Raw genomic sequence first — 23,291 nt, 5'->3', positions numbered from 1 at the left:
AGCTTTACCTCGATACATTAGAAAAAACCTGAATGAGCACTTTGTAATTATGACATCCAAATCTCTTTAGTCATTGCCGTGGAAAGTACCGAGCAAAGAAACATGTATCAGCCTAAACTAATATGTGTGAATTACAATCTAAAGCCTAAACAAATAATTAAAGAAAAATAACACTGTTTTTTTTTTGGGCTGAGAAGGCAGGTGAGCTCGTATGGGATATTTTATCAATACCAGCCCTTCCTTGTTAAAAAAAATTTCTAATTGTCGAATTAGAAGGACCAGCTCATTCTATGTACAGTTTAGTTTACCATTTCTTAGTTCATAATAACACCAATTCTGCCACGTCTCATATATAAAATGGATTCCCCCCCCCCCCAACAAACCGATGCCATATTGCAATGAGTTTCGTATCCAGAATCGTAGAGAATTGAGCACAACTCAACATAATTCAAAATATTGCCTATTTTATCATGCTCCCTGTACAATGTTTAAGGGTAATACTTTTATTTGTAAACTACCACACCTACTGTTGGCATTGGCTGGTGAGCATTTTTGTAGTAATGAGTGCACAAAACACAAACAGAGAGAACTTGGCGTTTGCTTTCATTGTCGGACGTCTTAGAATATGCGGCAATAACTCACATCCGATCCAGCCAAACTTCAGCCGAGTCCGTGATTTCTGGAATGGTACATTATTATTTAGTATACACATTATCTGTAATAACAGCTTCTGAGTAAATATATGAGTACATCATATTTTCTTCATCTGCTACTTTATACAAATTAAGCATCTGCAACACTCTAACTTTCATTTAATGATAATTATAGCAAAATGGTGCCAGGGCAACATATTGTATTACCTCTAAACAAATTTCTTGGCTAATAGCTAAATGCACACAAACATACAGCTTAACACAACAAGTCAAGACTTAAAGTCTGTTTCAAGCCCTATAGATATCATGATTCCATCAGGTCAAAGTTCACGGATGACCTATTTATTGAGATACCAGTACTATTGCTCATCGGTTGGTTGCGCTTGAACCTGCGGATACTGCCCCTTCTGGGCTGGATAGGCTGCATAAAAACAGGAAAGGGAAAATGGAAGAATAAAGTTTTAAAGGATGAGACGATCAGAGTATGAAAAAACGGCTTACATATTGTGAAGACTTTAAACTACCAAATGGCGGCATGTGAATGACCACAAGCCTCGGAGTTTGATATCAGATCAGTATTACTAGGCCTCTACCTTAACATATTGAAAAAAAGACATTTCTTACCAAATTATGGTTGACCGATGGGTACTTTGTAGAAGGCCGGTCCCTGGGGCTGAGTGGTAGCTACTACCGTGTGGTTGAGGTTGGTAGTGGATCTGCTCATGCCAAAAGAATTCGGTTTTTATTAGTAAGTTTCTTAAAAAAAAACATATCATCAAAAATTAAATATGGATTTGTTTCAATGGATCAAGTACATGTCCACAGATCATTCCTTTCATCGTCCAAATATTTGTTAACGCTGTAACATAAATTGGAAAAATGCGATTAGGGCCTATTTTGCAAAAAAGAGTACGTCTTTTCTTCTAAAAAAAAACAGGTTGTACGCTTCAGTGTTAATCCATAACGTGAAAACTATAAACAGAAGATTTACGACACAGTAAAATTGAAGTGCTTTCGAAGGAAAGCAGGTCAAAAAAAGAGTAAAAGTTCTAGCAGCTCATGTTGGTAAGACTGCTTGTGTATACACCATACAGTACCTAGGTTTTAACTCAACTGACTTCACTCTGGATTGCAAGCTTTCCACTGGAGTTTGTCTCCAAATCCTATCTTACACGATGGTATATGATAACCTTTCGGAGTTGCATTTACTAGAGACCATCGCAAATCCACCATGGCCCTCCGAAAGTAATCACAAGGCAACAAGTACCAAGTGAAGTAACAATAAGCACTTTGTGACAAAGGCATTTCAATATGCCATTGTCACCCCTATGTACCAATTGTACTTGTGAGTCGACTTAATTATTGATGGACCTGTGATGGACTCTTCTACAAAAGCGGTGAAGATATATAAACAATGCAGATACTGAGGTAATTCGGTATGACACGTTACGTACCACAGTCTGAGTTGCTGATCCACCGCAACAGAGTAGACCGCAGGTCAAGCTGGCACCAACTATGGCGACAACAAACTCCACTAAGGCGAGAATTATCACTGTACCATAAACACCATTCACGGCCAACTGCACAATAATAATCCCGAGAATTAATGTATTTTTAACATTCACACTTAATCCCACTTTTAAACCTAAATATCTATGTAGGTAATTTTGAAAATCCTTTAATTTCATCATATCTTTTGAATCACAAATCGCTGTTTAGAGAAAATGTAAAATAAAAAACTACCGTTAGCATGATTCTTAATTAATTATTATAACACCCCAAGAGTAAAATCAACGACGAAATAGTCGCTTAGGGGAAAAAAGTGCAGAAACCATCGTAATTGTCGAGGAAAGAAACAAGGAAACATTTCTCATTAAATGGAATTAAAGTTTTACCTACCTTCAAATCACAGCTGTAAATCACTGCGTTATAACTATCGTAGTGGTAATCCGAAAAGCAGATTATATTGATGGATGCCATCACATTAGCCCCAAAACCAATGACGCAGCACGCAGCCAGACAAGCCAAGATGGACATGATCATGTAGCCGATAGCCTGTGCAGATAAATCGCAAATCCTTTTAAAAAATCTTTAATATTAATATGTTTTGGTTCATCGTTATAAGTAGTCTCAGGTCTGCAATTAAAGTGGTCCTGTGTTAATGTGTATGCCATAATACATGCAAAATGTCGAAGTAAGATTGTACCCGTCTGTTGTCATTTCTCTTTCTGAGGAACTCCACTTTAAGGAAGCGAACCCAAACCCCACACTGCAAAGTATTATAATTCACAATAAGAATAGCTTACCACTCTGGAATTCTTCTTCCATCCAGACACTATGCCCAGGATTCCAGCAACGACATAGAACTATATAATAAAAAAAAAGTGTAAGCAGGGGTATAACCACTCAAACATCCACATGATCATTGGCCTGGTATTGGACACCACTGCAGCATTAACCTGTCCAGAGAGTGTGGTATAACTTAAACCTTCTGTTTGGACACAACATGTCATTGTACACCGTAAAACCTTTTTGTGTGCAGAGCACGCTCTATTTTGTGACATGCTTCAGAATATCGTGCCTTAAAATGCTTTTCCTCTGTGAGGAAAATGACCAAAACCATCCCAACCCAACCCAACCAAACCCAACCCAACTCAACCCCCAACCTAACCCAACCAACCCAACCCAACCCAACCCAACCCAACCCATAACCCAACCCAACCCAACCCAACCCCAACCGAACCAAGCACAACCACATTCAAACACGTTTGCTTATGGTGTAGATCGATGATTTCTATTATTCCTCATCTCTTTTCCTTTGTTTATACTCTAACCTTTTTTTGCAACTTACACCTCTCATCGGTTTTGTACACGTTTTCTAATCAAGGGGTCCTTGATTTGGTTCCTGTCCTCAATTCATCGATGATGTTGCACAATGTGTATCCTCGATTTACACCATAAACTAACAAACACAAATTCGACCAAGTGTGTAAACACACCCAATCGTGGACCCCCTCTTTTGTTTGTAACATTTTAGGAAAATATCTTATGTTTTGTACCCGATCGTCAATTCGTCATCGGTACCACGAACTGACACTGTGAAAACGCCAGAAGTGAGTCGCGCGTATCACGTGACATTTGTGTCACTTCGTGGAAACGCAAAACCCGTTTTTTACGCGTAGTGTGCTGGCACTTTACACGCGAAAGAATGGTATAGTACACTTCGTGAAAACGCATTTTCCGGTTTTGACCCATTAAGTTGCAAATGTTAATTAATGTTTATTAATGTTTTGACAAAACTAATTAACTATGTGCTTAGTAACTTCTTGAGGTGATAGATTATGTGTAATTAATCACAAATCAGGAAAAAAATCGAAATCGCAAAATATCGATTTTTCGAGGTTAGTGTCACTTCGTGGTGACGGTGACGCAGTTGTGCGTGAGTGCGCTGCACGCGCGAGTTTTTAAAGAACCAGGTTATTTTGTATTGTAAGATGGAATCTTATAAGACGGGTTATTTTGGGTTTCACGAACTGACATCCTCCACAGTGCGGCTCTTTTAGAGCGCCCCCCCCCCTACATTTCCGGTTTCACGAATTGACACTGACCTTATTTTCACCAATTAAAACGCCTTTTAATTGAATGTTTGTGTAAGCACACAATATACGGATGGATTACATGCCTGTAACACGTTTCAAACCTTTCTCCGTTCTGTATTGCCGCATCATGCTTGGGTGTCAGTTTGTGAAACCGAAATTGTTGATTTTACACGTAATATCAACAATTTCGGTTTCACGAACTGACACCCATTTTCACGAACTGACGCCCACTTGCGCGTGAGTGTCAGTTCGTGGTGCCGATGACGAATTGTGGACCTTTGGGAATTGCGGACCCTATTCTCCTATATTGATCAACGTCTTTTATTGAATGCAAAACAAACTCAAACCAACCAGGCTGAACCAGCCCAGCCCAGCCCAGCCCAACCCAACCCAACACGTCCCCACCCTACCCAAACACAACCCATCCAATCCCAACTCTGGCCAACCCAACCCAACACACACATAGTCGTGTTTTACTATATTCATGAGGACCTGCCCCTTTTCTTCGTTTGTACACGAAATTCTCCCGAGGACTAGTGCCCAGGTACTAGGTCCTCGGGCAGCGTCGGGCCCATTGTTATCGCTTTGTCCTCAGTCCTCAGTCGTATATGATAACCTGTACAGCACAACCCAATACAATACAATACAGAACAACACACATGCACATTACAACAAGTAAACGGCCATCCTCCATACAAACGATCAGCGTTGAAATACGCGCTGTATTCACACACAGATGGGTATAGGCTAATGCATACACCCTCGACTTACTGAAACCATAACTCCTAATAGAAACGGGTACTGAACATAGTAACTGTACCCAATGTAAATTTAGTTTGTCTGCTTGCTGTAGAAACCAAATATTTCTGCTTGCGAGAAAAATGTATGTACGTACTTTTCGAATTCAAAACGACAGCAATTGCACTTCGGGCACACTGACTATGTCAGACATCCATTAAAAATAGCTGTACATGCGTTTTAGGTGGCCGATTCGCTCGGCCAGATGGCATACGGGGCAGTCTATTCGCCTGTCACTCACGAAGTTTGTTCAGAAAGTAACTGCACAGCTAGTTGCTGTCAATTCTAGTGAATATTTAAACCAAATTTGAATGAAATTCACAACAATTTTATGTACGTACTTTTCATTACCATTAATCAATCTGAAGTTGATCGACTGTACAATCGGCGAATAACCCAATTTTAGCTTGTGTGTGCGCCGGGTGTGTGTGCGCGCGTGCAATTCACTCGCCGCGCGCGTGCAGCTTGTTTGTCACGCGCGTTACTGCATGCTGATGGCTAATGGTCATTTGTTTACTGCGTTTGCACATGACTAAATCATGTCACCGCGTTGGCACTAAATGTGTATTCATTACTTCCCAAATCAGTGCGCGCTGTAATTGGCTGTATGTAAATGAAATGATGATATCACAGCTCATTAAAGAGGTTGTGGAATGCTCTAAGACATTTCCGTCATTTTTCGGGTATATGTAGCCTAAGGTGTGATGAAATAAAAACGACTATTGTTTCTGTCATGAAATGAGTACAAAAGGTACTTTTGAGAGCTGTTTTCAGGTCCAGTTTCGACCCGAACGTGCAACTGTGTAAAAGTCGTCGTTGCGGGCAGCAAACAAAACACAGTAAATCGTGACGTAATAAACAGGACTCCCGATGCACAGTAGCATACACGAGTCCTGTTTATTACGTCACGATTTACTGTGTTTTGTTTTTATTTCATCACTACATATACCCGAAAAATGACGGAAATGTCTTCAAGCATTCCACAACCTTTGAATATTAAATCGTTTTTTGTAATGAACACAGATATTCATCATTACGACACAAGATCGTCAAATAAGCTTCATCTTAATAAAGTTAGAACATCTCTACACCTCTCAACTGTACGACACCAGGGGCCCCTCCTTTGGAATAAAATTCGATCTCTCTGCCCAATGACCTCAATTAGAGCATGTAAATTGTATATAAAAAACTACTTCTCTCTACGGTTAATGTCAATGGTGATTAAGAGCAAAATTATTACTTTATTGCCAAGTAAAATTATTAACAACACATGTAAAGTCAAGGATGGTAAATTTCCCTCAAGTAACTTATTCTTTTTTTTTTGGAAAGTTTTGCATGAGCTCGTGAATTTAATGTAATGTAATCACATATTATTGATATATCCTATGATTATTCATGAATTGTATAACTACATGTATTCTTTGTGAAGGGGGCAGACCTAGTACAAGCTTCGGCTTCTTGTCTGGCCTCCCCATACTATCATGACTATTATTTCAAAGTTTCGTTAAAATGTTTACCTGATGTATATTATTCAACTGAATTACCTTATAGTATGGAAATAAACCTGAAACCTAAACCTGAAACCTGAAATTAAAACCTGAAACCTCTTTAAAGTTTGTCACCTCGCCCGTGCGTACTTGTTGTATTGAATAAATGAACATACAACCCTACTACACAAACAGCTCAATATCGACCATTACAATATCAATCAGCACTGTCTATAAACAAGAGTGACATATATGTTTCATACTTACTAAGATACCACACCAAATAGGAGATCCGATATCACTGACATAGAACACACGTTTGAATACTGTCATGGTCACAATCCCCAGGATGGTCGTCAAGGAACCCAAAACCACTTGAATGACTCCTGTCCATAGAATACCCGTCCAGTTACCACTTCGAGGCTGTGGAGCGGGTTGCACCGTCTCCTGGGCATGATACAAGAAGTAGAATATTGGGTTATTTTATATGAAAATGTTGAGGTGGGAGTGCTATAAAGCGATAAACAATCATTAGTTGAGGACAAAAAGGTTTGATAATACCAAGCCATTTTCTGTCGGAGGGGTGTTCTTTTAAACTACTGGCCATTCTTAAGTTGCCCTGGGTCGGATGGGAGTCAGGGGAGCAAGGTCAATGTTAAACATTTTGACTTTAATTAACATGTTTTTTGATAGTGTTGAGATTGACCACTTACACCAAAAATGCTACGAAAATGGAAAAAAGGTCGCACAATGTTACTTAAGAATGATTTAAACATTTAAACGTTTATTTCATTTAATGCAATGGATACGTATATCCTCGGTAATAGTGCAAATGCTTTATGTCCATTGTTTTGTGACCAAAGAATATTCATCCCCCTACTTTGCATTGTCGCTCCATTAATTTAATTGTTCTTATGCTAAAATTACTAGTCCGAAAATCTAGGACTCTCAATGCTGTGTATGAGAGTCCGAAAACGTAGGGTTTTAAAACATGCAAAACAAAATAAATATAGACTGGCACCTGAAACAACCAGTCCAATAAATAAGGCCTTAAGTCCTGCATCAATTGACTGTGCCTGAATAAATATCTGGCACGTCTGGTGTTAGTCTCTATGTCTTCACATTTCTCCTTAGTCAGCAACCAGACTAATGACAATGAATGAAGAGGTCAGTCTTTTCAAACAGTTGGACCATGGTTGGACATGATCTAGTCTAGTCTTTAGCCTCATCTTGAAATCATTTGACGGAAAGAATGTTGCAACCTGACGCTGTTTTTTCTTCATATATCATCTCAATGAAGGTCAGTAGAAGGTCAAAAATGATAAGCATGAATTTGGAACTGTCATGGAGTGTCATGGCCTAGCGGTTAAGAACACCGGACTCATGTTCTGGTGTTTCAGAGGCAACAGTGAAGTGGGTTCGAGCCCGGGCGCGGACACTTGTGCCCTTAAGCAAGGCACTTAACCATTATTGCTTCGTCCTTCGGATGGGACGTAAAGCCGTAGGTCCCGTGTGTTGTATAATGTCTAATGCACGTTAAAGAACCCAGTACACTTATCGCTAAGAGAAGGGGCTCGCCCCGGTGTTTCTGGCAGTGCGATTATCTTCAGCCATGAAGTCTGCACTTGTAAGGAAGGAAGGAAGGAAGAACTGAGAAACATTTCCAATTAAGTACCGTTCAATTAGAATACAAGATTACGTAAAGGCACCTATCAATCTCAAAACACATTAGGCCTACTTATCTAATGGAAGTGATGGCTTAAAAAAATAAACAGATTTTGACTGATATAAACCTCTATTTACTCACAATATAGGCCCAATTTGAGTGTTCACGTTTCACACGTTCATATTCTGTGAGCAAGAAAGGCAGGTGTAGTAGGCTGACTTACCAGTTGTTGCTGGCCGACGGGCTGAGGCGCAGCCACGTAGGCAGGTGGGGCGCTAGGAGCGGTCATCATCGTGACAGAAATTATCTCCGGATTCTCTGTAAATCAATTAATCAATCAATCAATCAATCAGTCAGTCTGTCTGTGGGTCCGATTATCAATATTTGCTCGTACTATTTCAAACGTGACTTGTGAAACGTCAAGAGTCAAAGCAACACAGTCTATGTTCCAGTGTGCATTTTGAATGGTAAAGAAACATCAACTGGAAAAGACTGTCTCTCTCGTAAGGCCCGAATAAAGACCTGCTTTTTCCTTTCGTCAAGAGGTATACTTTAGTGGAAAAACAAAGTGCAAACAAACGCAATCGTTTTACCTTTACGCTGGAGCGTTCCTATTTCCTCAGCCGTCCTCACAGCCTGACACGGCGTTCTGTACAAAGCGCATACCGACTGTGCTTGCTATGCTCAGACAGTAGTTTTGCGCACCTGTTCGTGCTAAGAATGGACGAGGCGAAACCGAGTGTCTTGTGGAACGAATCTACACTTCCGGGTCTATTCGCCCAGTTAATATATTTCTAAATACAACAATAGTTCATGCAAATAAGATCCCTGGTTTACCGCAATCTCCACGTTTGTGAATAAGTGTAGATTTGTACAATCTATTCAACTCTGCCTGGCCCAGCGCTTGATTGCATCGTGACAAGATCCTATTGATAACCCTTCGGTTTGGGTGCACATCTTTTGTTCCATTCATCATGCGGCACGTTGATCCGTCCTACAGAATTGCAAGGAAATGCATGAACGCCACAATCAAATTAAACAAATCTATTGCTTAAACAGTGCTTTCCATCGTATCAACAATCTCAAAGCCTTTTACAATTATTCCCCACTTAATCAGGCCACGGGACCACACAGCAGCCGATATCAGCGAATATTCGGTCCTCTATACCCGAACAGCAGGGGGGTACATAGCCTTTAGATTTTATTTTGACCCCCCCCCCAGACAAAATGTTTCCTTGCCCCCCGAAAAAAAAAATAATAATAGTGATAAATCGTCACCCCCAAGTCGACACCACCCCCACCCCCCATCCCGGACATTGGCGATCGGAGGAAATCAAGAAAATCACAAAACCATAATTAGCAGATTTAACATTCAAATTGTAATTTATTTTCTGGCGAAACCCTGTTTCGGGCGATTGGGTGTTTATTATCACCTCCCGTGAAACGACCTATTGTTTGACAATGACAATGAATTCGGTTTCGAAAAAGCGTCCCAATTGAAAGGTGGAACCATTGGAACAGGAGGCTAACGCAACTTGAGTGTTTATTCAATGAGTGCCAGTGGTGTGCTCACAAACACTGCCTTGTGGGGTACCGGAACAATGATATATAGTATCCCACAAGGAATACCCAGCGACTTGCGGGGTACCGTTTTGGTACCCCGCAAGTGTTTCAAGAATAGATATATGGATTTTACTCAAAAACTACGAATTTCCAGGGTGGATTGATCCGTAGCAAATGGAAGAGTTTTAGAAAAGGGATATTAAGTCCGAATTTCAGCCAAGGAAATTAACTATGGTTAAAATAAGAGCATTTTGACATAAATGTGCGACGTTGCAAAAATTTTAGTACACGAGAACAAAGGAAGTACCCCACTTCTATGCCTATGTAATCGTGGGTGCACGCGCGTGTGCGATGAAGTTACTAAACGAACCGGATAAGTACTCATCAGTACACTTGGATGGAGCCAAAAGAAAGGCAGGCGGCATGTTTAGTCTGGTTCCCTAGACCTGACAATTATTCCCGACGCTCACGTCCAAATTGTAGGTCAGGCAGCCTCCGTGGTTAAAAATAAACATTATGACATTGACGGCCCTTTTTAAAAGCTCGGATTCGTTTCCGATTTCGCTTTATCACATAGCTTTTAATGTTCTCATCAAATTTGTAAATAAGTCACTTACTTCGTAATATCATACAGTTCTGATCATACAGTTTGATATTTCTGTAGGATAAAACTGACTAATGTCAAAATTAGGCACCCAAATAGCACCGTTAGCAGGCGGAGCCGAATGAAGACCGAGTTTTGGAAAACCTCGGTAACGGTCGTCAAATTCACAATAATACATGACGCAGCAAAAAGTTCGTCCTTACGATCCGAGTATACTTGATGCCCAAAATCTTCGTTGAATTTCCAGGTTTCTTAATGAAAGCAATGAATATTAATTATTAACTCCTTTAAAAAAGTTTTTAATAGGCAATAGCAGTTAATGTTATACTCGGAAATACTCGGGTGCTATCCGATTGTCGACGAAATGAACTCTGCAAACTTCGGATATTTTCGGAAAAAAGGAGAGGTCCTCCCGTTTTAGCCACGTGACGTAACTTGTAATACAATGTATTACCGGAGGCTACCGGACCGAAGATTCATCAGGAATAGTCAGAATCTGTTGCTCTGGGAACCAGGCTAGCGACATGTCGTAGACTGGTACCCGGTCCCTTTATTCTTGCCTGATGTTTACAGGCTTTTTAAATTACACGCTGACCTCAGGTGAATGTAAACGATTGTACACATGCTGTAAGTTTACATAAAACATGTACGGAGCTACAAGACTGCGCAGAACTGATGAGGTTTCGTGGGTCGATTACTTTATTTTGTCAAGGCAGGACGAAAACTCTTCACAATATACAAGTAAAAGAACGTAATTCAAAAGCATGCAGTTCAAGAGTTTTAAAATCATTTATTGACCGGAATTTAGGGCGATCAGAATCAAAAGATTCCCTTTATTCAGGTCTGCATAAAAAGAAACATTGATAACAACTAAAATGAACGTGATATGTTGATTTATCTAATATCCGGATAAGTTTTAATACCCTTTACCAAATGTAGTTTCTTAAGACTAAAGGACATTGTGGTATACAAGGCATCCTATAAATGATGCAAACAAAATTAACTGACATGTAATCAAACAATAATTACTCAAGATAATTTTTTTTTTAAATCAGCTTGTCATCGGGACATATTATTGTCATTTGCTCATTGATACATTAGCAAAACCAAAGTAAGTGGACTGTGTATATGTAATAGACAAATCTGAGTATATTTTTTTACTAATATAAAAATGTGAATTTCAAAGCTCTATGCAACTACTTAAAGAAAATATAACAATGTATAAAATTACGTGCGCGAATTGTTGTTAAAGTTAAGGGCCGGGGAACTGGTTTAAATAAAGTCATACCAGCTAAATCAAGTCTGCAATCTTGAAGTTTGTTGTTGCTGCTACATTAGCATTTGCCTCAAAATGACCGAAGTTACCCATTTGATTGGTATGCGTTGTACAGAGAACTGTTTTTTATTTTATAATCATACAAATTCCGCCAGGTCAAACATAAAACAAAAACCCCTTTTAATGCCAAATTGCTATAGATTTCATGTCTAGAACCTCTAACAATTAAACACCAACTCCATATTCCAAATATGGCCTATTAAGCTGCCTTCATAATGGGCCATACCTTATTTGTAAAAGCGGCGAACCCGCAGTTGGCATTGGCTCGTGAGCAGTTTTGAAGTTTCGAATGCATACAATGAGTAGAAAGAAAGTGGCTTTGGTTTTCAGGCATTGCTGGATGTCTTTGAATATACGGCAATCCCATTAAACCTAACCTCCTAGTGTTTAAGTCGGCAACTCAAACATAAAGCGATTTTTTTTGCAGCCGAGGCCGTGATTTCGAGAATGGCACATTATAAGTGTATTAAATAAATACATTTTTAGTATTGTAACAACAGCTTTTAAGCGAATATCTGAGTACCCTTTTCTTCATTGACTACTTTATAAAAAATAATCATGCCAGCGGCATTCTAACTTTCATTTGAGGACAATTATTATATTGGAGCCAGGGCAACATTATACCTCTAAGCATATTTCTTGACGCGTGACAGCTAAAAGCTAAATGTACAACCACACACAGCTTACCATGATTAGGTCAAGACGTAAAATTCTGTTTCGAGCACTTATATCATGATTCCATCAGGTCAAAGGTCATCGATGACCTAATTGATGAGTTCTTGGGACTGTTGCTCACCGGGTGGGGGCGCTTGAGCCTGCGGATACTGTCCCTGCTGGGCCGGGTAGGCTGTATCAAAACAGGAGAAGGGGAAATTGGGAAATGAAGTTTTAAGGCTGAGACGACCACAGTAGGGTGTTATACTTTCTTTGAACACATACACAGAGGGAAAGACAGCTTATAGATATTGTGAAGATTCAAAAAACGAACCGAAAAGGCTACATGGGAGAGACCACAAGCCTCGCAGTTTGATATCAGATCAGTATTACTATACCTTAACATAATTATTCAAAAACAGACATCTCTTACCAACTTGTGGCTGACCAGCAATGTTGTAGAAGGCCAGTCCCTGGGGCTGTGTGGCAACCACCACGTGTGGTTGAGTTTGGTAGTGGATCTGTCATTATCAAGAAAAGTTATGTTCCATTGGACAGTTTCTTTAAATATATCATCATGTAATTAAATCCCTAGCACTGCACCACCTGGCAAACGCACGTGTATTTGTCACTGCTCCCATAGCTCAACACTATTTTTACCTCGAATACTTTCTTTCACGATCCCAAACACCTGTGTATTATCATTAATTTAATATTTTCCTTGTTTTTATTATTGAAGTGTCCAGTTCTTGATTTCTGAGCAAATCCAAAGGTCGATGGGGGGTCTACCTGATGTTCCCCAATACTGATGTTCCCTAATACCGATGTTCCCCGAAATCCTTAGGATTTGGGTTAGGGTTAGGGTTAGGGTTAGGGTTATAGGGTAGGGATTTCGGGGAACATCGGTAGTGGGGAACATCGGTAATGGGGAACATAGGTATGCACCCGGTCGGTGGGCATTATCGTTTTAATCCGAGTACTTGTTTCTGCCTTTAACAACTTTAAGCAACTTTATGTCTAGAGAGCGGAAACAGCATTCGTCTTTCCAAAAGTTGGTCTACTAGATTAATCAGTGCTAGTCCATGGAATGAAACGGTGGGGACTCGAGAATAAGTAGATTTTTGTTAAAATAAAGTGAAAATTGCTCTCGAAGGAAAGCATATCAGCAGATGGAAACGCATGCCTAGAGACATACGAGGTAATAACTGCTTGTGTATACATATTACGATACCTAGGTTATGCATTATGAACAAGACAGTGTTTTTCTAAACTTCAACTGGACTAATCTTCAAAAGCATTACACATTATCAGTTGGTACAACAGTCAAAACTCCCCAAAAGCCCATGACAAGTTTAATCACATGACATCAGGTCCCACGTCTTGTCACAATAATTAGGTCTTTGTTATGCGCATTTCTATGTCATTATTTGAGCCTCTTACTTGTAAACTGGACATTTGAAAATAAAACTTAAATAAAACGTTATGCTCGTTGGCCTATAGCGCCAGTGGCGCACCCAGGATTTGGCTTGGGGCCCTCACAATTTTTTTTACATTTTTTATAAGTTATATTAAAAAAGAAATTGCCCCACATTTCTGTGCAGTATGCATAAGGATGGTCATTTTTGAAGAGCGCCCCTATTTGGAAGATGGGTACCAGCCCCCTCCCCTCCCCTTTTTTTAATTTTACGGAGGGCAAGTGTCCGGAGAAAAAAACCACACACATGACTACATTTCGGCGCGGATGTGCCGTTGCTCCCCCCCCCCCCCCGGCCCGCCTTCCCCCACATCAAAAGCTGGATACGCTACTGGTTCGAAACCACGCACCACCGTACATGAATCAAACAAGGCGTAATCACCGGACTATGGAATTGTACTATAAATATGCAATTGACTGCAATTGACTGTCATTTACTAGTTGTGGATCAAAATTAATGTATATTCAAAACAATGCTGATCCACAGAGAATATAGTTTGGTGTTGTCACAACACGGTACGTACCACAGTCTGAGTTGCTGATCCACTGTTGCAGATTGGACCGCAGGTCATGCTGGCACCAAACATGGCGACGATAAACTCCGCTAAGGCGAGAAGTATCAGTGTAGAATATACACCATTGATGGCCGCCTGCATAAAATCATTGCAAGAGATAATGTGTTATACCTCGTTACAACTGACATTGTAGTAACCAACGGATAATGTATCACCAACCGATAATGTCACACAAATTGACCGATACTGTATCACTAACCGATAATGTAACAGAAATTGACCGATAGTGTATATAGTAAATGTTACTACACTAGCTATCGGTCAATATTTGTTACATTATCGGTTAAGACAGATAATGTAACAACAATCGACTGATAGTGACACTATTGTCAATTTGTGTGACATTATCGGTTGGTGATACATTATCCGTTGGTTACTACGTTATCAGTTGTAACATACCTTCACACTTCAAAGGGCCCACATTTCAAAACATATGTCAACCTTCAAGGGCCCACATTTCAAAACATATTTCAACCTAAATACCTTTGCGGTACGTACATTTCGGTTTGTTATTATGTACATAATTAAAAAAAAAAACAAGTTCATCATTAGTTTTAATTACCAATCGCTGTTTTGGAAAACAAAATTCATGCAAAAAGCATTATTTATCGTCATTCTCAATTACTCAATCTAGCATATTAAGAGTACAATCTACGACGGAGGACTCGCTTAGAAATAATAGCTGTAAAAAGATAGAACCCTTCATGATTATCGAAGGCAAGAACGAGCAAATATTTCTCATTAAGGAGGATTAAAGTTCTACCCACCTCCAATTCACAGTGCGGGGAACTGTTTCCGTAGTAATCATAACCATTACTCGTATAAGGCGGATATCTGCAGTGCAAATTGATGGTTGCAATCCTGGCAGCACCAAAACCAATAACGCAGCACGCAGCCAGACAAGCCAAGATGGACATGACCATATAGCCAATAGCCTGTGCAGAAAAATCACAATTCCTTCAAAATCTCCTGTCAAACAATTGTACGTAGCTGAAAGCGGTTCAGACATTAAATGGTCCGGTTTGAACCTGCAAAATATTTTACTAGTTAGTATATTCTTCCTTTTTTGAAGAATTTTCACTTGAAGGAAGCAACACCCAAACCCCACACTGCCCATACGCAATCCCCTAACAATAGCTTACCACTCCCGAATTCTTCTTAAATCCAGACACTATGCCCAAGATTCCAGCGACGCCATAGAACTGTCGAAAACAAATAAGGCTGAAGTTAAATTGCCGTCCGGAAAGAAAGTGGCCAGAGCTTCGATAAAGGCTAGGCCTATCCCTACATCTAATAATAATAATAATAATCGCAGTGCTTATATAGCGCCATATCAGGCCATGATACCACGCAGCAGCCGATATCACGTATCAGTGCTCAATCGGTCCTCGACCCTCACACAGGTACCCATTTATACTCCTGGGTGGGGAGAGGCAATTGTAGTGAAGTGTCTTACCCAAGGGCACATGCAAGCATATGTTTCTGGCAAAATTCGAACCCACGCAACATCGTGCGTGAGTCAAACACCGTAACTACTTGACTACATGGCCTTCTAAGGACCATGGTATGGTGTTCTATAGACGCCAAATCTGCGTCGCGTCGTGCTTTCACGTCGTGCCGTCGCGTCGTACCGTCGCGTCGTGCCGTCGTCCGTCGCGTCGTGCCGTCGCCCGTCGCGTAGTGGCGTCGCCCGTCGCGTCGTGCCGTCGCCTATTAAATTACCGTTTCTAAGCACGTACACTGCATGAGGAAGCGACGCACCTTCACACGTCGCGTCGTGCCGTCGTGCGTCGCGTCGTGCCGTCGCCCGTCGCGTCGTGCCGTCGCCTGTTACCTCGGCGCTTCTAAGTAGACTGCTTGAAGAGGCGACGCACACATTGCCCGTCGCGTCGTGCCGTCGCCCGTCGCGTTGTGCCGTCGCGTCGTACCGTCGCCCGTCACGTCGTGCCGTCGCCCGTCGCGTGACTGTATCTTTCTTGGCAATAGGTGGCGCCTTCATTCTTCATGTACTTGTGTTTAATAGGAAGGGGAGTAATCATACATGTCGCCACTACATTTTAAGTTAAATGGAATGGAGTTTGGCCGCCACCATGCATTAAAGTTTTTATCAGACTTGTGTTTTCTTTAAAAGAAGTAGTTTCTGGCTAGGAAAATAGCAAGGAAGAACCGGTTTTGTGCGAGCAAAATTCAGGGAACAATCTGTTGATAATAATAACTTGTTGGAAAGTTCCAAAGTCATTCCAAGACAGTTGCCACCGTGAATAAGAGTTTAAAACAAGGGAGGAGGATGGGATTTGCTATCAGCATCAGCAGGGCCGTTCCTCATTCTTTTCTTTTTATGGGATGTATGATAAAATTTGAGTGCGAGCTGATGAATCTTTTTGAAAACATTGTATTTGCAACCAGCTAGGGAAGATTTCCGTTTATTTAAGACTTAGAAGCACTGGTATGGATACCTGTGTAAGTATATGACTAAACTGCCTAGAGCGTATTTGTTAAGGTTTTTTTCTTTTTTGGAAATTCAATACGCATAATTATAGGGAGTAACATCAGTTCCACTGCTGGGTTGCGGTGATGGGTGGGTTACAACTTGTCAACACATATTTCGCCAGCGGGCCCATTAGATTGGTGATAACCGGAGAGCGGGAGTTTCAAAAAACTCATCCGGTGTTTAGGCGACGCAGGGACTGGTTTGTGTACATGTGGTTTTTGTTTCTAGTTCACTTAATGATTTGATTTATACCGGTGATAATATGCCACCTGTTTTTTCTTTTTTGTGTGTCGGGGGAAACAGTGCATATTTTCTGTGCCCTTTTTACGCACTTCATCAGTCACCCTTTGTTTAATTCTTTTATACGTATTTACTTTATTGCTAATGATGGTTAAGAATATTTTACGCGTTAGCATTTCTTGTAATGATCAGATTAAGTGGATTCCTTATTTTTTATTTTTATTTCGAAATCCATGCCTAAATGACCATTATGTTAGTTCTGTTTCTTCAAGAAGTTCCGATAGGACTTGTACGTTCTCCTCATCCAAGTTTTTTTTTTCTTGGTTGGATGGTGGAGATGGGTTAATCCTTGATCGGACCAGGCCATCTTTTATGTTTTTTGTCGTTTGTATGCCAGGATGGGTTGGGTCGCAAAGAGTGCACTGAGAAAATCATTATCGCTGATCAGATTCCAGTGTTTCAGAAGGGCCTGCTTAAGAGCTGGGTGTTTAATTTGTGGGTGGTAGGGTAAAACAAAGACCAGCGGGATATTCTTTTCGGTTTTTGCACGCTTTTTAGAGTTCACGCGAGTTTCGCCTTTTTGGAGAAGAAGGGCCAAGGGCGGATCCAGAACACAATTTTTTTGGATTCTAGATGCTCTGTGGTGCGATCTGAGGCAATTTCTGACCACTTTAACCAATGTTTTTTTGAGGAAAAGATGGTGGTGTACTCATTGCCTGCCTTTATTGCGATGTCACATAAAAAAAAAATGGTTTCGTTTTTTTGGGGGGGGCATGGCCCCCTTTGGCCCCCCCCCAGGATCCGCCCTTGAGAAGGGCTAAGTCTTCTTGGTTGTATCCGCGTTTTTGAAGTTTGTCTTTGAAGAATTCAGCCTTCTCCTCAAATTCTTTTGAGTGTGTGCATATACGGTCATATCTCATTAATTCTCCCTTAATCAAACCGCCAAACACTATATCAGGGTGGGCTGAATCTCGAGCAAGATACTGAAAGGTATCAGTTTTTTTGGTTGCTACTCGAGTATCCAGTTTCCCTTCTTTTTTGAACCGTTCGCCTTTGTAGATGACGAGGTCGAGGAAGGTGACTTGACTGTTTGAAATCTCTGACGTGAACTTGAGCGTGGGATGAATTTGGTTTAGAGTTTGGACGAGAACACCGGCTTGGTCTTCGTTACCGTTAAATATTATTAAGACGTTGTCCCTGTATATCATGTAACTCGCAATTGAAGGATTATGTGGGAGAATAATTTCTTGTTCATATTTGAACAGGGTTATATCGCATATTTCTGGACTGCATTCGCTTCCCATAGCCACGCCAATTTTCTGTCTGAAGAACTTTCCATTGAATTCAAATATGTTTCGAAGCATGATAAGTTCCAGGAGACAGCGAGCGTGTTCTCTTGTAGGTTTGGGTATTGCGTAGTACAGACTGTTATCGGCAACTTCAAGTGCATCGCAAACTGATTCAATTGCCTCATCTTGTGGGCAGTTCGTATGGACACAATGTCCAATGTGATCAATAGGATATCCTGCTTCAATGTCACGTTGTTTAGTTTTTCAAGCATATGCCCAGAATCGCGTGTATATGTGCTTTGTTGTTTGACAATCGGAAGCAGAAAATAGTCTATGTATTTTGAAATTGATTGAGTCGGACCTCCGCAACCACTAATAATTGGCCTCCCCACAAACCGTGTACAAACTGTACGACATAGCAATTTGCAACACTTTCACCGCACGGCACGCATGTCATAAATACAGTACAGGTACATGAAGAATGAAGGCGCCACCTATTGCCAAGAAAGATACAGTCACGCGACGGGCGACGGCACGACGCGACGGGCGACGGCACGACGCGACGGCACGACGCGACGGGCGACGGCACAACGCGACGGGCAATGTGTGCGTCGCCTCTTCAAGCAGTCTACTTAGAAGCGCCGAGGTAACAGGCGACGGCACGACGCGACGGGCGACGGCACGACGCGACGTACGACGGCACGACGCGACGCACGACGGCACGACGCGACGTGTGAAGGTGCGTCGCTTCCTCATGCAGTGTACGTGCTTAGAAACGGTAATTTAAGAGGCGACGGCACGACGCGACGGGCGACGGCACGACGCGACGCCACGACGCGACGGACGACGGCACGACGCGACGGTACGACGCGACGGCACGACGTGAAAGCACGACGCGACGCAGATTTGGCGTCAATAGAACACCATACCATGGCCTTCAAGGCCATGGCCTTTCACCATTGCCATCTGGGATGAACATGTACCGTAATTTTCGGAATATAAGCCGCGCGGCGTATAAGCCGCAGCACGCAAAAATCTGCAAATAAAGATTTGAAGTCGGCGTATAAGCCGCACCGGCGTATAAGCCGCACCGACCGCTGCGGTTTCAATTTTGTAAGGCCTCCAAATTCTAGTCAAAATGCTCTAAACCAGTTCCATTTACACTACAGAAGCTATTAAAAGGACCACAAAAGTTATATCAAATCATTTACAATCGAAACTTTTACAAACAAATATGGGAATTGATGAGAAATAAACAATGGGAACTGCTGCCGGCTGCCCCGTCATAGCCCGGCAGCCTGCGCCACGCACGCCGGTGAATGACAACATTTTCCCACAGCACGTGAGAGAGTATGCAACCCACCGTGTGTTGTCTGACTGGAGCGCTACAAATCTTGCTTTGTGGCAACAGATGCTGATTTGTTTTGTCCTAAGAATAAACAGGTCCGTTTTTACCGCAAAACTTATCAAATTGTTGCGATTAGTTGCGAGAAAAATTCAAGTTTCGATCGTAACTTTCTTCGGAAATAGTCAAAACGAAGCGGACATTTTAATAGACGATTCCATTAATTTTGTAAGGGGTGATTTAGTCCGTCTTTTGAGTTTTACATCGTTTCTTGAATACATTTCAAGAAAACAAAATATATTGTGACGTTGAACAACTGATTATGTAATAAAAAAATGTTTCGAACGCCATAAAAATTTTAGTGGTCTTTTTTCTTTTTTTTTAAACAGCGAAAATATTGGTAATTATTGTTCCCAAGAAAGAACACCCCTTTGTTACCACAAATGGTGTGGTCCGCTGTTGGGAAAGCATGCCTGCATATATCGCTGCTGCACTGTACCAGTATCACGTACGGCTGGTGGCAAGTGTCGAAGACAGCTTTCATCACCGTACTTTTTTACCGCTCGGTACCTTTACGTGAGACATGGTTTCGGTTTGTTAATGACTTTCTTAATTTATAATTCATTTCAGCAACATATCTCTTCTAATACCAGTACATTAAATACACATGTGAATTTCATTTTTATTCTTCAAGGCTCGGCGTATAAGCCGCCCTGTGTATAAGCCGCAGTAAACATTTTCATGGGCAAAATCAACGTATAAGCCGCGGCTTATATTCCGAAAATTACGGTACTTGTGCAGCAGATGTATGTGGGAAGTTCCATGGTAACTCACATCACATTTCGAGGGGGTCTTTCGTCAACTCTGCATTAGTATTCTTTAAAGTCAAAGCGTTTAGAATGGATTTTTCGTCACAGAATATCCCTTGAAATTAAGAAACTAAACTAAAGGAAAAGACCAACTAATGCGGTTGGGCCATAAATGTTTTTTTCATCCTTGACTCCTATTACACACAAAAAAGACAAGGCAGAAAATTAAATACCTTGCATTTGAAAGTCCTCACAATGTGCACTGATGGAAACAAAAAATATTTTCAGTGCTCGTGCATCATCAGAGTGTAAGCCATGCTCGACCATTACAAAAACATAAGCTCGACAATTACTAAAACATAATCATAACATGTACAGAGGTGTGTATTTCAGGAGCTTGTGCATACGCTAACTCACGTTACAGATTGTACGCCCATCTTTTGAGCAAGTTCAGACATGCTTACAAGCTAATAACCAACAAAAATCTTATTTGGCACAAAATATAAACCTTTTTATATTCCTTAAAAACAAAACAATCACCGTATACTTCCACCTTGCATGGACAACATGACTACATAAAAGCCAAAGTACCCACTGCCGGGTCTTGTTGTCCCCTTTAATTTGATACCCTGTTCAAGGCTGTGGTGCTATATACGAATCCTACACCATTATCATTAGCAAGGTGGTGGACACCACATCATGAACCTGCCCTTAGCAGTGTGCGACAACTTTAGCCGTCTATGTGTACACAACATGGAAGTGTCTATTGCATCCCAAAACCTTTCATTGTACATGTAAAACGAAACTCCTTTTGGTGAACAGACGAAAAAGCCCTGTTTCATAACCTCGTGCAAGTAAAACCCTTTCTTTTTATTTCTATGAGAAAAAAAATCGTTGCCTGGTGGAAATATTCCTCCATGTCTCCTCTTTCTCTACACAAACCCGCTTCATAAACGACTGCACTGAGCTTAACGACCTAATGAAACAACAGTTTTGATGCTGAACAAGTTAACAACGATCATGAGGCAGTAGAACCAACAAAAGAAACAAATAAACAAGCAAACAAGCAACCCAACGAACAGCCCAAGGAAAATAAATCAGCACTGTCAATAAACAAGTAGCATGAAATTATGGCGAATAATGTTCAAATCACTTACTAAGATACCACACCAAATTGGGGATGCAAAATCACTGCGTTCTACACTGCTAAATACTGTCAGGGTGACAATCCCAAGAATGACGGTCAAGGAACCCAAAACCATTTGACTTATTCCTGTCCATAGAATACCCTTCCAGTCACCATCTCGAGGCTGTGGGTTGACCGTGCCGACAGTAACAGGAGCTGGTTGCACCGTCACCTGGTGAATGAGGATGCTTGGGTTGAGTGACAATGATATTTTGGGAATTTATAGGGTGATAGTGGGGAGTGTTGATTGCGGTAAAATGAATTTGTCATATTTTATATAACAAAGTCAAAACCATATTAGCATATTTCGTGTAAGTGCAATGTAAACCCAACCAATAGAAATTCAATAATGTTTGACTCTTGTACACTCGCGCAACACACAAAACATGTCCTTGAGGTAGAAAGAATTTCATTTTTCTCGTGCTAAAATTACCATATGAATAGAGTCCTAGCCTGAGTACGTAAATGACATTGCGAACACCAACAGGCAACTGTATTTGTGAGTGTTTAGTCATGTATATGAGACCAATCGTATACATCTAGCTTGTACTGAATGGTACAAAGCAGGTAATGGCGACGGCATAGTAAAACCGATGCCGGATTATTATACAAAAGCACCATCACATCAATCTCAAAACATATTAAGTATCTCATAGAACTGATGACTGATAATAATAAACATATTTTAGCTGATATAGACCGTTATTTACTCAGTCTACAACATAGACCCTACTTTTCACTATACTGAACGTTCATATTTTAAATACAGGTGGAGTTGACTGACTTACCAGTTGTTGCTGGCCGACAGGCTGAGGCGCAGCCACGTAGGCAGGTGGGGCGTTGTTAGTGTTCATCATGGTAACAGAAAGTATCTCCGGATTCTGTGTAATTCAATTAATCAATCAATCATCAATCGGTCTGTCTGTCGGTCCGATTATCAACATTTGCTCGTATTTCAAACATGACTTGTAAAACGGCAAAAGAGTCGAAGCAACACAATTTATTTCGGTATTATGTTCCAGTGTGCATTTTGAGAAACATCCACTGGAAACGACTGTCTCTCTCGGCAGGCGCGAGTAAAGACCTGCTTTCCTTCCGTCTACGAGGTATAATTTAGTGGCAAAACAAAGTGAAAACAAATGCGACCGTTTTACCTTTACGCTGGAGTGATCCTGTTTCCTCAACCGTCGTCACTGCCTAGCACGGCGTACTGAACACAGCGCTTACCGACTGGGTTTGTCATGCAATAATATTGCGCACCATTACGTCATATTCTAAATTAAGCATTTGCTTAGTGGCATAAAAAGCGTCTCATCCTTCTTCCCAGGGCTCGCTTCTCCCTACGCTATGGCGCTGGTACCACCGAGTGATAAGTAATAGCCTTGCAATTCCTTGAGCTTTTATCGGATACATATTGTAAAACCCGTAACCGAAAGTCTGAACTTTCCCAAGTGCACCACCCATGCGCACGAAATGCACGTACAACTGACCTATACCCACAATGCTTTTATTAGGCGTGCTT

At 41.1% G+C, this 23,291-nt stretch overlaps 2 protein-coding genes across 3 annotated transcripts; both read right to left on the bottom strand.

The window, feature by feature from the left end:
- Positions 1 to 447: 447 nt before the first annotated feature.
- LOC119730873 (membrane-spanning 4-domains subfamily A member 4A-like) lies at positions 448 to 9,002 on the bottom strand. Its single transcript, XM_038203936.1, has 8 exons — positions 8,797 to 9,002; positions 8,427 to 8,521; positions 6,805 to 6,984; positions 2,960 to 3,019; positions 2,553 to 2,708; positions 2,108 to 2,233; positions 1,278 to 1,369; positions 448 to 1,074 (listed from the first exon to the last, which is right to left on the bottom strand). The coding sequence occupies exons 2-8, from the start codon at positions 8,493 to 8,495 to the stop codon at positions 1,020 to 1,022; spliced, it is 738 nt and encodes a 245-aa protein (XP_038059864.1). The 5' UTR covers positions 8,496 to 8,521; positions 8,797 to 9,002; the 3' UTR covers positions 448 to 1,019.
- Positions 9,003 to 12,432: 3,430 nt separating this feature from the next.
- LOC119729931 lies at positions 12,433 to 23,002 on the bottom strand. Of its 2 annotated transcripts, XM_038202712.1 has the most exons (8): positions 22,924 to 23,002; positions 22,558 to 22,650; positions 21,741 to 21,941; positions 15,552 to 15,611; positions 15,177 to 15,344; positions 14,359 to 14,484; positions 12,794 to 12,881; positions 12,433 to 12,553 (listed from the first exon to the last, which is right to left on the bottom strand). In XM_038202712.1, the coding sequence occupies exons 2-8, from the start codon at positions 22,624 to 22,626 to the stop codon at positions 12,471 to 12,473; spliced, it is 795 nt and encodes a 264-aa protein (XP_038058640.1). In that variant the 5' UTR covers positions 22,627 to 22,650; positions 22,924 to 23,002; the 3' UTR covers positions 12,433 to 12,470. The 2 variants fall into 2 exon arrangements, with proteins under 2 accessions (XP_038058640.1, XP_038058641.1); XM_038202713.1 differs by lacking the exon at positions 21,741 to 21,941.
- Between the last annotated feature and the right edge of the window lie 289 nt (positions 23,003 to 23,291).

This window comes from Patiria miniata, unplaced genomic scaffold (genome assembly GCF_015706575.1).
Source record: "Patiria miniata isolate m_02_andy unplaced genomic scaffold, ASM1570657v1 HiC_scaffold_22, whole genome shotgun sequence".
Classification (NCBI taxonomy): Eukaryota; Metazoa; Echinodermata; class Asteroidea; order Valvatida; family Asterinidae; genus Patiria; species Patiria miniata.
This window is presented reverse-complemented; position numbering and strand designations above follow the sequence as displayed.

Bases quoted from the DNA above. Each gene is read 5' to 3' on its own strand.
- LOC119730873 (XM_038203936.1), bottom strand. From the start codon at position 8,495: ATGATGACCGCTCCTAGCGCCCCACCTGCCTACGTGGCTGCGCCTCAG. The intron at 6,985-8,426 runs GTAAGTCAGCCT...TATCATGCCCAG, and splicing joins CCGTCGGCCAGCAACAACTG to GAGACGGTGCAACCCGCTCC. The intron at 2,234-2,552 runs GTAGGTAAAACT...ATTATTGTGCAG, and splicing joins TTTACAGCTGTGATTTGAAG to TTGGCCGTGAATGGTGTTTA.
- LOC119729931 (XM_038202712.1), bottom strand. From the start codon at position 22,626: ATGATGAACACTAACAACGCCCCACCTGCCTACGTGGCTGCGCCTCAG. The intron at 15,612-21,740 runs GTAAGTGATTTG...TGTTTTCGACAG, and splicing joins CAATTTGGTGTGGTATCTTA to TTCTATGGCGTCGCTGGAAT. The intron at 15,345-15,551 runs GTAAGCTATTGT...TTTTCTGCACAG, and splicing joins TTAAGAAGAATTCGGGAGTG to GCTATTGGCTATATGGTCAT.